The 16728-nt window shown below is 46.5% G+C and overlaps 1 protein-coding gene across 3 annotated transcripts in view; it reads left to right on the plus strand.

Moving 5' to 3' along the window:
* Positions 1-16728, plus strand: part of ZNF407 (zinc finger protein 407) — a 384238-nt gene that overhangs the window by 357382 nt on the left and 10128 nt on the right. Inside the window, exon 9 of one of the 3 annotated variants that reach the window (XM_014535900.1) lies at positions 5300-5384. The exons of the other annotated variants lie outside the window; for them this stretch is intronic. Coding sequence (XP_014391386.1) covers positions 5300-5337 — 38 coding nt within the window. The 3' untranslated portion in view covers positions 5338-5384. Of the gene's footprint in view, positions 1-5299; positions 5385-16728 lie in introns of those variants that run through there. 3 annotated transcript variants of the gene reach the window in all.

Raw genomic sequence — 16728 nt, forward strand, 5'->3', positions numbered from 1 at the left:
GCAAACAACAATAGACAGAGTGGTAACCTAGTGGAAAACAAATAGACACCCCGTCCCTTTTGGGGATTCGAGAGGTCCAGAGAGATGGTGCAGACGGAGGAGAGCTGGCAGTTAAAGAGAGGCCAAAGCGGGGAAGGATCCGGCGGTCATTTATTACCATGCCATCTTCCTAGTGTTTGCCGAACCAAGGTGCAGAGTAATGATTCAGACAAATGACGTTAATCATCATAGCTGGCCCTTTGGCAAAAATGGAAGAAAACCCAGCACTGCAGCCGAGACCTAATCAGATTCTCCAAAACTGGCTTCAGCAGGAGAGAGTTTTCTGTCTCCAGTTTTTCTGTCAATGACTTCCCGTGGGATATATCATTTTTAAAAGAAACAGTGATAAACAACCATGCCCTCATCCCTTCCCCTTCCCCTGACCCTCCTGAGATAATCACATTAAACCTGATGATCAGTATTTATAGTGAAACGGCATTATTTTTATATCTTCTTCATATTCATCTAATGTGATAAGATGGCAGGAGTGGTAATGACCAGTCAAGTCCTGTTTTCCATAACCCTGGTCATCAGAGTTTAGCTTGACTCACTTGGAAAGGATTAGAAATGGCCTTGTGCACTATAGAACCGAGCCCTCTGCTCACGTCCATGGCCTGTGACGCGGTGTGGAGGCAGCAGGATCTGGCCAGGAGAGTGTTTCTCGGAGTGCTGACCATCCTCTCGATAGTTACTGTCTGATAGAGATAACTTCATGTGTTTGCTCTATATTGGATTCTTAAAAATTAGCCTTATCAGTAGAATTTATTAATTATTTGTTATAGATATAATTTCATTAATTACAAAACCAAAATTCATTTAGCCCTAACCACTTCAGATTTATTAATTAGGTGATCACTTTATCAAACACATACTTTGGTGCCTGGTCACTTGGAGCATAATACTATTGTGTAGAAGGGAGAACAGTTTAGAGGCTCAGCTATATATCATCTCTCGGGGGAAATCCTGTTGTTGTGTAGGAGGTTAATGGAAACACTGCAGATGCCTTGCTTGACTTGCTTTTCTTCTTCATAACTCTAGGTAAACAGTCGTGCCACGTGTACCACCCAGGTTAAGTGCAGTTGTAGGCTATTGTACATCATTAGAGTGGGTAACATTCAGCCATGGGAGAGAGATGGAAACTCATCACTGCAGCCACTCGGACCTTTCATCTGTCACTTAGCGCAGCGCCGCAAAAATTAGCTGCCCAGCCTTCCTGGAATGGATAGTGGGACCGTGAAGTTAAGCTCTGAGTCATGTCATTTTGCATCCCCCCCCAACCATCCCAAAGACAAAAAAAAAGTGCTCTTCATTCAAAACTTTATTTCTAATTCCCATTGTTGTTCCCCAATTCAGCTGAACATCATATTCATCTCTGAACACAGAGGTTCTTTTAACAATTATGAGAAAGGTAGATATCTGTTACATTATGTAAGTGGCCTCTTACATTCTCCATCATTTTATACCAGTGCTTCCAGCCCTCAAATCGGGAGTCAAAGCAAATAATAGTTTAACTTCATTGATTGAAGTGCAATATGGCCGATGGAATAGATACCAATAGAATGCACCTCAGACCCTGGCCCTCTATATCTGATCAATAACCAGTTCATTACTAATCACATCCAACAAATAGAAGACCTTAGACATTTATTTCCCTCTGGCAGCCAGAGGCATGCAGTAATTTTTTAGAAATAAAAAACTGCCATGCGCAAGAAGGTACGACTGACGTGCCCTAAGCTGCTCCAGGTCAGAGCTGGGCAGCTTCTCCCAGGAAAGCCTTGTGTGTATCCGGCTCCAGTGGGCATCACCTCCCGCTCGCCTCTGGAATACATTACAGATGCCAGTCTCTGACTTCTGAGGGTTCTGCTCGCTGAGGTATTTTGTGATAGGGAGAGGTATCACCAGAATAGGATCTGTAGGTATTAGTGTCAAGAAGAATAATGTCTCGCCTGCCCTTTCTGCTGGGTGATTGCATGGGTTATACAAAGATTGGGATGAGTCAATAGAAAACAAAGAGAGCAGAGGGGGCAGGAGTGGGTGAGGCGTGGGGGAAGCCACAGCATTGCTGGTGCCAAAAATAACATGGAGCGTTTTTCTCCCAAAGCAGAAGCGTGCGTGCAAGTCCCTACATAACCATGATAGGCATCTTACACTATGCAAACTGAGGTGACACAGAGGGTCCCTAATGCAGAGGTGAGGATGAGGCTCCAAACCCCATTCTGAGTTTAATGGGAGCTTATCAACCTTAGCACCTGACTGCAGTGGTGATGAGAAAAATACTGTAATTCTTTTATTTCATTTCCATCATGATCCACGTAGAAGAAAACAGTGTAGACAGAAAATAAAATCTGTACTGTGGGAGGGGGTGGTGTCACCTAGTTCCTTCTTAGTGTGAGCCCTTATTGTTTCACAAGGGAGAACTGATCCCATTTGTTGTCAGAACGACAATACCTGAATGAATCAGATCTACCTGTTCACACCCACGATGAGGAAAATGATTTATTATCTGTCCCTTGAATTTCTCTGAGCATTCTGTCTAAACTTTAAAAGAGGATTACATTTGCGATTAAATCTTAACAAATGTTGTTTTAACTAGACTGCAATGTATGTTATTGACAACGAGCGACTTTTCTTCTCAAAATAACATTGGTGCTTAGGCATGCAATTTACAGAAATGACAAGAAAGGGTGGTACTTTCCCCAAGGTGAATGTGAGCTGACTGATTAGCTGGTATTTTAACTTAGATTCTTGCAAATTACAGACATAAGAAACCCTGCAATTTATATGTACTTTAGAAGTGAAAGCTTTAATCCCATGATTCATGAAAGTAAAGTGGTAATAATTTAAGTACCATATTTTATTTACCCCTCAGACTTGTCAGCTGATACCGGAGGTATTCCTACTATTTTGGGATTGCTGCCTTTGGCCACCTAATTGCTTCTGAGGAAGTAAGAGGGAAATTGCTTATATAACTGCATGGGCTGTCTTTGGCAGTGTCGAGCCAAGGCGTCAATCAGTCCATCTGGGTAGAATCACAAGCTGACTCCGATATTGCTAAATATTTATACTGTCAGATACACACAGACATCCAGATGAAAGGAGGCGTTCATTAGGAATTCTCCTGCCTGTCAGCTTGAAGATGGAGATTAGAGCTAAACCTCCCACCACGGGACTGAGTGCTCAAGAAAAGTCTATATTTAGCCATTCTGAGCAATAAATATCATCATATTGCCTCATTTAGGTAAATAGAGAATAAATATTGTCAAGATGATCCAGAGATAATGTAAACAGATTCCTGTTCAGAGTCTCTGTTTCAGGGAAATTCCAGGACAGTGATGTGCCGATGATGCTTTCTGGTTTAACCCTTTTCTTAATCACACCCTCTCCCCTTCTGGGTATCAGAGAGTGTGTCGCTGACAGATTAGGGGAACGATGAGGAAAGAAGAGTATTTTTGCACAAAGGTGACTTGAGTTCTGTGGATTAGAGCACTAATTAGCGCTGTGCTGCAGCATCGTCCTGATAGTTGCAGAAACTGCCGCCACTGAAAATAAAGATCCATGCAGCACTGAAGTTCATGTCCGAGTCCCAGAGCTAATGAAGCCCGTTGATCTCAAGAGCACAGTATGCTCAGAGGCTAAGCCGGCGCCTGTCAGGGCTCCACGGCGGTGCTCAGACTGGGACTCCTTTTGTCTCATCGCCCTGAAATGAGGTTTTCCACACGGTGAGAATTTGCCATGAAAGACTGAGCTCTGTACCTTGGCACACACGGCGTCCCAGCTGGCACTCGGCCAGTGCCCTCAGTGGCGGGGTGGCCCCCTAGCCTTTCTTGGGAGCAGGGACGGGTCCCTTCATAGGGCACATGCTCCATGCTCTTCCTGATAAATGATAATCCTAGAAGTTATCCTCAATGGGAATTTTAACTGATGTCAGAGTTTTAGTTAATTACACTAAATGATTTTTTGAGATTAATAATTAACATCTCCTTATAACTAAATATCCATAATTAATCAGCAAATCATAACGTGAAGACTAATTAACTTCAAACTCAAATCTTAACAGAAAATCCATATTACTCTCCAACATCATTAATTACTAGAGTAATCAAAGTTGTCCCTCATGGGATAAAACATAAAGCTTTGTGAGTTTATCAGCTAAGCTGTTAGCATAGAAGAATTTCCAAAGTAACTTCAAAATGGCATTACTGATTACAAGATTACGGCGTTATTCCAGCACATTTTCATTGGCCACGTGGCACATTATCAATAAGCTGTCCCAGCAGCCGTCTGGGCACCAGACAGAGTAGAGGCTGCCCCTGAGCCAGTTTACAATGATGGGGAACAAGCTGAGTAGACACCGACATTGTTCGAAAATGGGGGATTTGTTTTCACTAATAAAAAATTGAAATGTTGTACCTGTCAGTTAAGTGTTAAAGAGTACTTAATAATTAAAGAGAGAGTATAAAAGGAAGGAATATTGTGTAAAAGGAAGAAGTACACGGCACTAAATTAACATGGACATCGCAGGATAAGAAACAGGGCCCTCTTGGTTTCTAAGAAACGGTGGCCCCACTGTTAAAACCGAGAAGTGTCATTTCGGGTTTTCATGTGGGGTTTCGAGTTAAAAGTGTATTTAAGAGCCAGGTTTCAGTGATTGTATCACCTAATCTCTAAGTGCACACGTGGAGCGCCGTTCTGTGTGGCAGCTGTAACAATCCTGAGCATTTCACTGTCAAGGAGACGCGAGTAAGTGGGGCTGTTAACTGAGGCAGATATCTGAGGTGACTGGGTGGCAATCAGGAACTCGCAGCACTTCAGCTAATGGGTTATGATCAGAAACGGCTCCTAATAGCCAGCGAGAGGGAACCGAATATGAAGATTTCTATAATTTTGTTGTCAGCTAGTGATGTACTCCAGTGCTAATTATTTGGAACAATTATGTTTTCCCAATAACAAAAGAAGAAGCCGTGAATTAAGCAGGCTTACCTTCAGATCTTTAGATCACAGTTTAGATGCACTTGCCATTAAGAAATAATGTTTCTTTTTGCTTTACGGAGCCCTAATTATTGAAGATGCTTGTCTTTTAAAATCTCCTGCTTCCACTCCTTTTAAACCTGCTCCACGTGTCACTACATTGATGACTCAGTAACTGGTGTTTTCTCAGCCTTAGGTTTATGCCTGCACCTCCCATAGGCTGCTCGCTTCAGTTAGTTATTCAAAAACCATAATTAGTACAGTAATTAACGTGTGGCTCCTTCAAAGGAAGACTGCTGGAGTCACGGGACGCCTCGTCACTCTCCCTGATGTGCGGTGATAAGGAGGCCGTGGTGACGTGACAGGGCTCTGTGTTCTGCTCGCCGACTGTGCTGCAGGGGATTCAGACAGGACCTGGTGCACGGGCCCCACCGCTGGAAAAAGTAATTATCCACACTGTTTCTGTAATCCAGCTAGGTGTTAGCCTGCATTTGCAGCTGTCAAATCATTTGTTTTAAATTTTTTATATTTTATGAATACTTGGAAGTTTTGAGTTTTGCACATTATCTGTTAACCAATTTCCAAACAGAGCTGCCAAAGGTTCGTTCTCTCTCTCTCTCTCCCTCTCTCTCTCTCTCTCTCTCTCTCTGTAATCCATTATGGAGTGTTTCTCAACGATTGATTTCAGTCATTGATGGTGCTTTGAATTGATGCAGGTTGAAGTTTCAAAATCATAGTCATGCATTTCCTCAGAGAAGTTATTTGGTTAACTCTCAGTTTTCTCATAAGTCGAACCTATTGTGTGCCAGCCCTGGCAGAGGGGTTGGACACAGTTAAATTTAGCTGGGTGTGACCTGGAGGCACAGTCACTCGGTGTTGTGTTGGCCTCCCCTCCCTGTTTCTTTCAGTGGGAACGTTTGGCCTTCAACTTCCTGTAAATAGCAGCCCATTCCTCACAGCATGTCATCCGTCAGCCTCTGCTTCCCAGAGCCCACACTGTTCTTTCCCTGGGGTCCTCAGGGGAATGGGTGGAGCAGCTGCGATGGCAGGAGGCGTGCCCTTTCCAGCCAGAGGAGGCCCTGAACTAGGCCCCGCGACTCCACCCTCTTTTGCTCTCTTTGGAGTCTGAAGGTGGGATGGGAGTGAGAGTAAAGGATCCTGGACACTGAGTATTTGTAGGGAGCAATCACATAAAAGCAAAACCTGGTTTAAACTGAGTGGCTCTGAGTTGGTTCCCCATGATTCACAGTGGGGCAAAAGGTTCTTCCTTTCTACCTTGTCAGTGGATTGGTATCTCTGTGTGTCTCTATATTCTCCATTTCTTGTCCAATTGTCTGAGTTCACAGAATAGTTTTACATATCATCTTAGTTGCAGGGTCAAGAGTTGCAAGGACTATACTTGATTTCAACCAAAGGCAATCAAATCATTAAATATTATAAGTGCCTTGATACTTGTAGCTGAGTTCGTGCATTTAATAGTCAGTAGACTCTGTCTGCCTATCAGAACACACAGCTGCTGTGGAGCTCTTCTCCCCAAACATACACCATTGAAATTAACCCACACTGATGCCTCCTCCACTGATTAACTGTGAATTCAGTAACTTTTACACACTCTCTGTACACAGCCTTCTCAACACCACTGTAGCTGGGAAAAGCAGCTCTGGAAACCGTCACGGCACAGCTCAGGTGTGTGCCACAGCCCTGGCCATACTCATAGCGGAGGGTTTTTCTTAGCGAGATCGTGGCTCAGATGTGAATGGCTCAGAGGGAGTCAGGAGCAGGGTGTTGACCCTGCATGAAGCACGATGCTCTGGGTGCTTCATGCACTGCTCCTAAAACTCAAGACACCCTCCCATGGTCGTTGTCCCCTTCTAAAGACAGACACTGAAGCTGAGGGCAGGTAAATAAATTGTCCAGGCATGTAGAGCTCATTGGGGGCTAAGCGTGGGTTTTCATCTGGAGCTCCTGAGTCTTGGAATCCACATGAATGCATTAGTAAGGAAGAGGTAGCATCGCTGGCAGAAAACCCTTCCGTGTTTTGTGACTGTCAAATGCATGTTCTAAGGGAGACATGAATGACCATTGGGACAGCCGTGGATCTCCCCTCTCTTTGTCCATATAACAGCTCACTCGGTTCCTCTCACTCTCGCCCCACACACTTGTGACAGGAAATCATCTAGGTGCTGCTCAAGAACTTTCATGATGAGTGTTTGTATAGCCATGCACTTGCTTTTAAAATTGAGTTCAATTTACACAGAATAAACGTCATCCTTTTTAGGTTTGCAATGGGATGAGCTTTTACAAATGTGCTCAGTCATGTGGCATCACTACAATCTAGTTACAGAACATTCTGTCCCCCCAGAGTCTCCTCATGTCCCTTTGTAATAAATCTCTTCACCCAGCACCCAGTTCTTGGCCCTGCCTGAAGCGTTGTCTCTTCCGGGGTGTCACATGAGAGGAACTGAGCAGTATGTCGCCTTCCCTCACTCTGCAGACCTGCTTACACCCAGCAGCCACTGTTCTCTCATCCCTGAACATGCTCCTCGCCTGCATAGACTGGCAGGTGGTTCTCCCTCCTCCATGGTGGACATTTGAATTGTTCCCAGTGGTGGTGGTTGTGAACACAGCTGAGTAACCATTGGGTGCAGGTCTGTGTGGACGAATGTTCTCATTTCCTTAGGAATGGGGTAGTGGGGTGGGTCATATGTAAGAGACAGCCAGACTGGGTCCACAGTGGCCTTGCCATTTTGCATTCCCACCAACAATGCGAGAGAGTTGCAATTGCTTCACATTCTCACCAACACTGGTGTCATTTGCCTTTTTGACGTCAACCATTGTAGTAAGAGTGTAGTGGTGTCTCCTCATGCTTTTAATTTGCATTTTTCTAGTGACCGAGGGTGTTGAGCACCTTTTCATGGTGTGTATTCCTGGGTGCATTGCTCTCATTTTTAGGAAAGTCTTCCTCCTAGTGAGTTAAAACCTACCTCTGATAACCTGGAGCTGCAGCCCCTGCTCTACATGTCAGCTCCCCAGAACTGGGACATGGTTCTCGGCTCCTACTTCCACCCCCAGATCCAGCTTGGCCAAGCCAGCTTCCTCTTGTCTGCTCCCTGCCCCGACCCCGCATTCAGGGGCGGTTTCTGGACCTGCCCTAGTGGCTGTGGTCTGGCCTGAGCGCTGAGTCAGATTCTCAGGTGAACCGTGGCTCCTGCCACTGAGTGCAGGGCTCTCTTTTGCACCCACAGTGTTTTCTCAAAGCAGTCAGGCACTGAGTTCACTTGTACGGCAGCTAAAACATGCTGTCCTGGTCACATTTAATAAACTGCCCTCAGAAAGCGGCCTTGCCTGAGCTACTGGGAAAAAATGCTTAACTGGCCAAGTACAGTGCCTTGCGTCTGATGTCAGACCCAGCCTCCAACTGTCTAAATAATCGACAGATATCAGGACGTGAAAGTGTTGTTGTGGAGCCGGCCGGTTTTGTCATCAGTCACAGAGTTTTTAATTGCTAAGTTGACATTGGGACATTCGGAGCTGCTGGGCAGTTGTGAACAAGTTCGGACACCTTTACTCTCTGGCGTCTGCTGTACGCTGCTGTGAAAGGTCTGAGAAACGTGCAGCCATGGCAGCATGAGCTTGTCCACCACTGCAGACGTCCCAGCAGTAAGACGGTGGGCCTTGTCCTGGCAACTTGAGGGCCTGAGGGAAAGTTTTCATAATTACAGAGTTAGTGTTAGGTCCGTTTTCAGAAGTGTGTCATGGTGTTGGGGAGAATGTCTTCCCTTTGAGCAGAAGCAGAGTTAACTTGCTTACGTACAGCATCATGAAGGGTGTTGTTTTCATAAGGAGAACAGGCCCTTAGAGCAGGATGCCTTGATAGTTCCGGCTTTGACTTCAAAAAGCCACCAGAAGGTTCCATACTGTTCATGGACCCTGTCACCTTAGCGTGTTCAGGCTGATTTAGGTTTTTGTCGTTCAGTGTTTGCTGCATTGTTTCATCATTTCTTATCTGCCCGTATTCGGAGCAACCTGTCACACTCCCGACCGGGAACCAGATCTGTGCTAATACCATTTCCATGGCCCTTGTCTAAGGTTTGAAAATCGTTAGTAACAATGAGATTTTCATTGTTCTGTTTAAGATAGGTGGTGTGAAATACATTAATTGTATTGCATTGTAAGTAAATTACTTAAACATTCCAGATATGACTAAAGCCATGTGATATTTGACTGGTTTATGGGGAAAAAAAGCTATCATTGATTGTTACATGTGGTGCTATTTAAAAGGGCACTATGTACCTACTGTTTGGAGCCAAGACTGAAGATGTTTGTCCATCAGGGTTCTCTGGGTACTTGCATTGGTTACGCCGCACTCAGCATTCAGTGTAAGCACATTGGTGCAGATGCCATGGTGGCAAAGACCCTCCCTCTAAGACATTGTCATTCAGTGAAGGGATGCAGGGTAGCAATGTGTGTCTGAATGAGGAGTGACAGTTTTTTCAGCTTGATTAGAAAAAAGTATTATGCGTGTGTGCATTTACAAGTGTGTGATACGTAGCTATGGTCATCTCAACAGAAAGTTTTATATTAGAACTCGATGTCTAACTAGAAATTAACAGTCACTTGTTTTAATTAACATGCCTGTTAATAACTGAACCATTCCGTTTACATTGTTTACATGAGATTCTAAGCACTCACCCCAGAGCGTGTTTAATTCCTTTTTCTGGCTCAAGTCGGGGCATTCAGCAAAACAGTTGGCACATCGTCGGCCTCCTGCGTGTGCCCCTTTGCCTGCAAACAGTGGAGATGTTGCCCTGAAATGTGGCTGAATTTTCATGAAAATGAAACATGAAGCATGCCAGGCCCATCTGTGCCAGCTTATGAAACAAAAGCCCCAATTTTATCGTCACTGTCTTTTGTTCTCTGCAGTGCTATTCACACGGCTGCTTCGTGAATGCGGAGTCTGGGCCTCCATTGATCGCGCCTCTCTGTGCCGCACTGTTTATTCGCAGCTATAATACTTGTCACCCTGCACCCTGCTCTTTTTAAAACATGGGGACTTGGATGTCGAGAATCTTGAGTAATTTCATGAGGTTTCATGCTAGCAGACCACAGGGCTTTGTGTTGGGCTGCAGATCCTACAGGAACGGGATGGGCCAGGGGAGCACGCTTTTCACCAGAAGGAGCCGGTGGACACTCATGTGAGCCTCAGAATTGTGCCCTGTTGTTTCATTAAACCGATGTCAGCTTTCATTTTCTTCCTGCATGGGCATTTCCCATCCGAACGCACGGTATTTTTGCATGCGGTGAACCGGCCAGATTAAATGTTTCTGAGTTTCCATTCAGATGATCAGAAGTAATTCTTATATGAAATCACATGGGGCCAAATATGATAACTGTAAGTCCATTTGAGCTGCAGTGCTACAGTCAGCCCATTAATTTCCAAATCGAAGTAAGACAGTCAGCTGCTGTGTTGTGGAGGTGGAGGTATGTCAGATACTTAAGAAAATGTTTGTCATTCATGACCCACAGGCAGGCATTGACTGCACCCTCCCACTGGGAAAGTTCACGGTGACAGTCAACAGGGGGTGCCTCTGTAGCCTAAGCAGTGGTGGGAGGCATGTCGTTCATCTGTCCCTGCAGCAATCAGCACTGTCATGGAGTCACGTACTCCACCAGGAGGGGAACCTGAGAGACATGTAACCCTGGTTTCAAACCCTGCGCCTTCTCACAAAGACCGGCGGGGCCCAGTAGCTGAGGGTCCCTCCGCCCACTCTAGCCACCACTGCTTCACCTTCCAACTGTCTTATAGTTTAATAGTCTGGTTCTTAAAGTTAAAATCATAATCCAACAGAAAGTTGAGCCAGTCCACTGCCAGAGCGTGACCGTCAGCACGGTGTAGTCCCAACCCCACCAGCCACGTGGGGATCTGGTACAGGCAGAACAGACTGCCATTGGCTCGGCCCGCTGAATGGCTGTGCGGTCTCGGTGCTAACTGCCTCCTTCCTTTATAGTTCCTTTTCAGAGCATTGAATTTAAGGGGAGGGGGGTGGCTTTCTCTCCAGGCACACATTTTCTGTGAAGGTTTGATCTAAAAAACCTCTTTTCGGGATTTGGTGTTTTCCTCCCCGATGTGCCTTTCCTCCTTCAGTGTGTCCAAGCTATGTGTGGGCCAAATAAATTGTTGTGTGAAGGGCTGGGCAGAGATCGGCGTGGTGGAGCTGGAGCAAATCTCTTGGTGTCGAATAGCTCAGCTTCCCACTCGGCAGCCTCTCACCTAAGGCATCGGGCACAAATCACCTTTGGAGAACCAACCATTATGCTAGTAGTCATGCTGCTGACCTCACTGGGTATTTCTCCTTCTAAGCCCGGTACTGAGCGAGGTAGGTCCCTGCCTTCCTCTACCTCGCGTGGACTCCTCCTCAGGACTGTCTACTGCGTGCTCTTACTTCCCATGGTGACAAGCCCCAGTGAGACTCGGGAATTACACTCAAGCTGCACGGTGGGGAGGAGATCTGAGTCGAGGCTCCAGAGGGAGTGAAGAGCTGTTACAGAAGTAAACTCCGAACCTCAGAGGTTTTAATTCCTTAAATGCCCTACGCCTTAAAAACTTGAACAGCTGTTAAAGAATTAACACGTGTCGCTCAGCTTGGGTCGCAGACTTCGTTCCAGCTGCAAGGCATTAGTCTGGCCCAGGTGCGGGCCCTGCAGAGGCTTCTGATGGGAGGGGCTGGTGAACCCCGGAGCGCAGAGAGCACCCTCTCTCACTTGCAATGCACACAACCAGCCTACTGTCCCAGATTTACAGAACTGACCTGGGAGGATTGGAGATGGCAGGGACTGGGGGGACTGGAGGGGGGGGGCACTATTGTCTAGGAGTCATGCACTCACTACTGATTGGCTCTACCCCCTCGAGTATCAAGATGAGGCACCTGTTGATCACAGAAAGAGGTGAGGAGGGAAGGGCCCGTCTCCCATCATAGCAGCTAGGGGAGCCTGCCTTCTCTGCCCTCAGCCCTGGAAGCTCTGGGCCTGTAGCTTTGTGTGTGTGACCTGGGACATTCCCAGGCAAGAGCAGCCACCAGGACACACCCTATGTTCTTCCCTGAGCTTTGTTGCCGGTGACTTCATGCAGGCCACCGGTTGTGTGGCCATAGGAACACCGTGTCACTTGTATCACGTCCCCACGCTCATGGGAACTCTGAGCTTTGATTCCATGTGATTTGAATTGCCCACTTGTGCACATCACTGGTCTCTGCAAAACATCTTCCAGGAGGTCCTTATGGATTGTGTATCACCCGGGCACTCGTGTGTGCCCCTCGTGGAGTGACACCCTGGTGCAGTGGTTATGTGCTCGAGGGCTGCAGTAGCATCCATTGTAAAACAGTGTCTCAGTGGAGAGGCAATTGGGGCTGCCCAGTTACCAAAGCATGGAGACTCCTTAGGGAACGAATAACTTTAGAGAGATGGGTTCCAAGTTTCCCAAAACAGCCCTGTCCCCCAACTGTAATGCCACCTTGCTAAGCACATACCCGTTTTCAAGTGCACACCATGGGCATTTGCTTGAGGACTTGGCCATGGCATGCATCACTCTAGACACACAGGCACCCTTGCAGTCGGCCCTGTGTCCCGCCCCAGGTGCTGCATCTTCATGACTTCCCATTAGAAAACCTGCCCGGCGTGTGGAGGGGACACTGACAGTCACTGTCTGATCGGGGCCATTGCTGGCATTCCACTCTCCTTGTAATTTGTAAGTTCATTTTTGTTCATTCTGCTCATCTCAGCACAATGATTCAAGCCTTATAATTTGTCTTCTGTTTGGTATTTTTAACCAGTTTTAAACTCTATTATTCCAGGTATGTAGTTTTGCTGCAGTTTTTACATAGGAGTTTAACTGATATTTAGAAAGATGTTAAAAGTAAAGGTTGTAACATTCACTGGTTAACATGGAAATCCATTCTTATTTCCACCTTGACCGTGGCCCTGCCACCTCCTTTGTGCTGTCTCCATGTACACAAAGGCTGAGGGCTAGGCCCAGCCGCACATCAAGGACACACCCAATGCTGTCCCTGAGTCAACCTGACACCGTCTGAGGAAGGCCCGTGACCCCCGCTCTCTCTTACGTTAGCAGACTCAGTCGGCAGGCTCTCAGTGGCCTCAGTTTACTCTGCTTGTCCTAGAAATCTCTGAGCACAAGAGTCAGGTCCTCAGCACCTGGCGGCTGCGCCCAGGTGATGAGTGACCTCGGCACCATCTCAAAGTGTTTCACTGCCCAGACTCAAGGAGCCCAGCTGTCTTTGGATCTCAGACTTTGGTAGAGATCAGGCCTTCCTGGTTCCTATCCTCTGGATGCACAGGGCACCCTCACACTTGCCTGCCGGCTGAACAGGAAGAGAGAGCTATGTGCCCAGCACAGCCGACCCATTTGAATATGTGGAGAATCCGCATTGTTTCAGTGTAGGCAGCAGCTGTGTCCCTCGGCTGTGAGCAGATGTTAGAGCTCCGAAAGCTTTGCTGATAATTAAAATACTAACGGTACGCATTTTGCCCCAGCTGCGGGTCTGTTTACTGTAAATTTGATTTTAATGGTGCCTCTGTGCTGTTACCGAGGAGCGGTTTGCTTTTTACCTTCATGCAAAAGTGTCTGCAATGAAGACAAATGTCTGTCTCCTCTTGTTTCCCCGGGAAAGATATGAAGATGCTGTAATACACAGGAAATCGGAACGTGCCTACAGAAAGGAATGTGATCTTTTTGCAGGGTTGCCAGGAAAACAAAATGAGACACGTTTGGTCCACCCCTTAGAGGAGTGCCCAGGACCTGGTTGGCTGGCCTTATTTGCATAGTTTTTTCTTTAATTGTCTGTAACCTGTACAACTTTTGAAATATAGGCCTTGTCTCTAAGATTGTGTTATCTGTATTGGGAGTTTTATAAGACTCTCAGAGGGCACTAGGGAAAGGTCATCGGGATTCCTGATTTGGGTATTCCATAACAAAAAGGAATGTCACTGCCTGTTTTAATTAAGTCCAGCGGAGTCAGCCTTGACCAGGAATCTTTGAAGGAAGACTCCCTGAGGCCCTGGGTTCCCGAAGGTAGGAATGTGGCGGACGTCTTACATTTCACATGCTACACAGGGAGGCAGGGTGAGGGCTGGGTCCCTAGGGCTGTGCACTCCAAGGGTGGAGCTCTTGGAAGGAGAAAGGGGAAGCGTCCAAGGCAGTCCCCTCCCAGTGGCCTGGGGCTGACCTCGCCATCTAGATGTGCACAGAGCCCAAGGCCCAGTGATGGACCCTGACAGCCCCTCCCTCTTCATTCCCTCCTACCGGAGACACGTGCTCCTAGTGGTCAGTGACAAGATCAGAGTCCCTCCCAGAGCTGCCACCTGCACATGGGAGACCACGCCTAGCTCTGGAGTGAGATGTGCATGCAGGCAGGGCTCCTACCACTGCGGGAGCTTCTTGCAGGAAAATGGTCCTCTGTAGAAGCCAGTTTCTTAGGGTTTGTGACTCTAAAGGTAAACTGTTGTCTTTTATTGTTTGTTACTCATCAGTGCCCATGGAAATATCTCGGCCCATGGAGACTCTTCACAGTAAAGTTGAATCCTAGCTCATTATGCATTTCCCACTTGAGAAAAAAATTATTTTTAGTTGTGTTTTTTTCTAAATGCCTTAGAATTTATTTCAGGGGTCTTATAAGATCATCTTAAAACACCACCAACCCTAAATGCAGTACTAATGCTAACTAAGGAAAAAAGACTAAAAGTCTTGTTATCTAAACTTGTATCCAGGCTTCCTGGAAATTTTTAGGAAAACTTGCCCAGCATGTCCTATATATTTGAAATAGTCTCTCAGAAATGATGTGAACTTTGGTTAATTTTTCACAGAAAAATAATTTTTCTGATCTCTTCTTAGAAAACAACTAGAGGCTTAGTGTATGAAAATTCATGCACTAGAGGGGGGGTTCCCTCAGCCCGGCCTACCCCCTCTCACAGTCTGGGAGCCCTCAGGGGCAGGAGGCGACCTGACAATCAGGGGAAGGCGACACCCCATCACACCTCTGCTGCTGCCACTGCCGGCAGCACAAGCCTCAGCCGGCCCTGGTTACCTGTGCCTTGGGCAAGCCCTGGGCAGCTGGGGGGCTGAGGAGACTGGGAGACTCTGGAGGGGACTGGGTACCGCCATCCTGTAGCTGTGGGTGCTGCCATCTTTGAGGGTGTGGCAGTCAATTAGCATATTCCCTCCTTATTGGCTGGGGCACTGCCATCTTTGAGGGTGGGGCAGTCAATTAGCATATTCCCTCCTTATTGGCTGTGGGCACCGCCATCTTTGCGATGGTGTGAGGGTCAATTAGCATAGGCCTTCTTTATTAGATAGGATGGCCTTCATGAAATTGAAGGCAGAGCAGATTTTTACTGTAACTCTTTTAACATATATCTTTGGGGGGGGGCAAGGGGGAGTGGTATAAAGCAGATATTTACCAAGATGCTTTTTTGAGAGAGAGAGAGAGAGAGAGAGAGAGCGTTCTGTCTCTAGGTTCTGTCTCTCGCTTCTCTGTCTCTGGGTTCTGTCTGTAGGTTCTCTGTCTCTAGGTTCTTTGGCCTCTCTCCCACAAGGAAGAACAGCCATTTTCTCTTTGTTAACTCAGCTACAAACTTACATTCATAAACGAGAAAAGGCTTTTTATATTGGACATATTAGAGCTCATTCCTGCCTACCAGGACCCTTAAGCGAAGGAAATTATCAGGCGGATCTACTAACTCGCCCAGTAGTTTGTACAGCTCTAGAAGAAGCCCGGCGGTCTCATGCCATTCACCATCAAAATGCTTCTGCTCTCCGTCTATATTATCGCATATCTAGAGAAGCTGCTCGAAGTATTGTGCGTGACTGCGGCCATTGTCCTACTCATTTTCCTAGCCCTGCTACTGGAGTTAATCCAAGAGGACTTAGACCCTGTGACTTATGGCAGATGGATATTACTCATGTCCCATCTTTTGGCAAACTTTGCTATGTGCATGTTTGTATTGATACCTTTTCTCATGTTATCCTTGCTTCTGCACGTACAGGAGAAGCCTTTAAAGATGTAAGTCAACATTTATTCCAATGTTTTTCCTACCTAGGAATACCAAGGGCACTTAAAACAGACAATGGGCCTGCCTATACCTCTAGAGCTTTTAAAAACTTATGCTCTACATTCAGCATCGCACATAATACAGGAATACCTTACAATCCTCAAGGCCAAGCAATAGTAGAAAGGGCTCACCAAACTTTAAAAACACAAATTAAAAAATTACAAGAAAATGAGTTTAAATATTCCTCTCCTCATCATGTTCTACAACATACTCTATTTGTAATTAATATACTAAATGTAGATTCTGAGGGAAATTCCCCGATGTACAGACATTGGAACCCTGATCTAACTAAACCTAAAGTCCTCGTCAAATGGAGAGACTTGCTTACAGGAGCCTGGAAGGGACCTGATGTACTTTTAACCCGGGGGAGAGGATATGCTTGTATATTTCCACAGGACGCAGACTCACCTGTGTGGATTCCAGACCGCCTAGTCCGACCTTATGTCTCACCGCCCTCCGTCTCCACCTCACCCTAGCACACCTGACCAGTGCCCGTCTGCAGCAGATGTGCAGCCCTGAGCTGGAACAATCTGTCCATTGGGAGGATCACATGTGCCTCCTTTTTGTCTTTCCACATGTCCCAGCTTTGCCCCGCATGTC

This window comes from Myotis brandtii, unplaced genomic scaffold (genome assembly GCF_000412655.1).
Source record: "Myotis brandtii unplaced genomic scaffold, ASM41265v1 scaffold154, whole genome shotgun sequence".
Classification (NCBI taxonomy): Eukaryota; Metazoa; Chordata; class Mammalia; order Chiroptera; family Vespertilionidae; genus Myotis; species Myotis brandtii.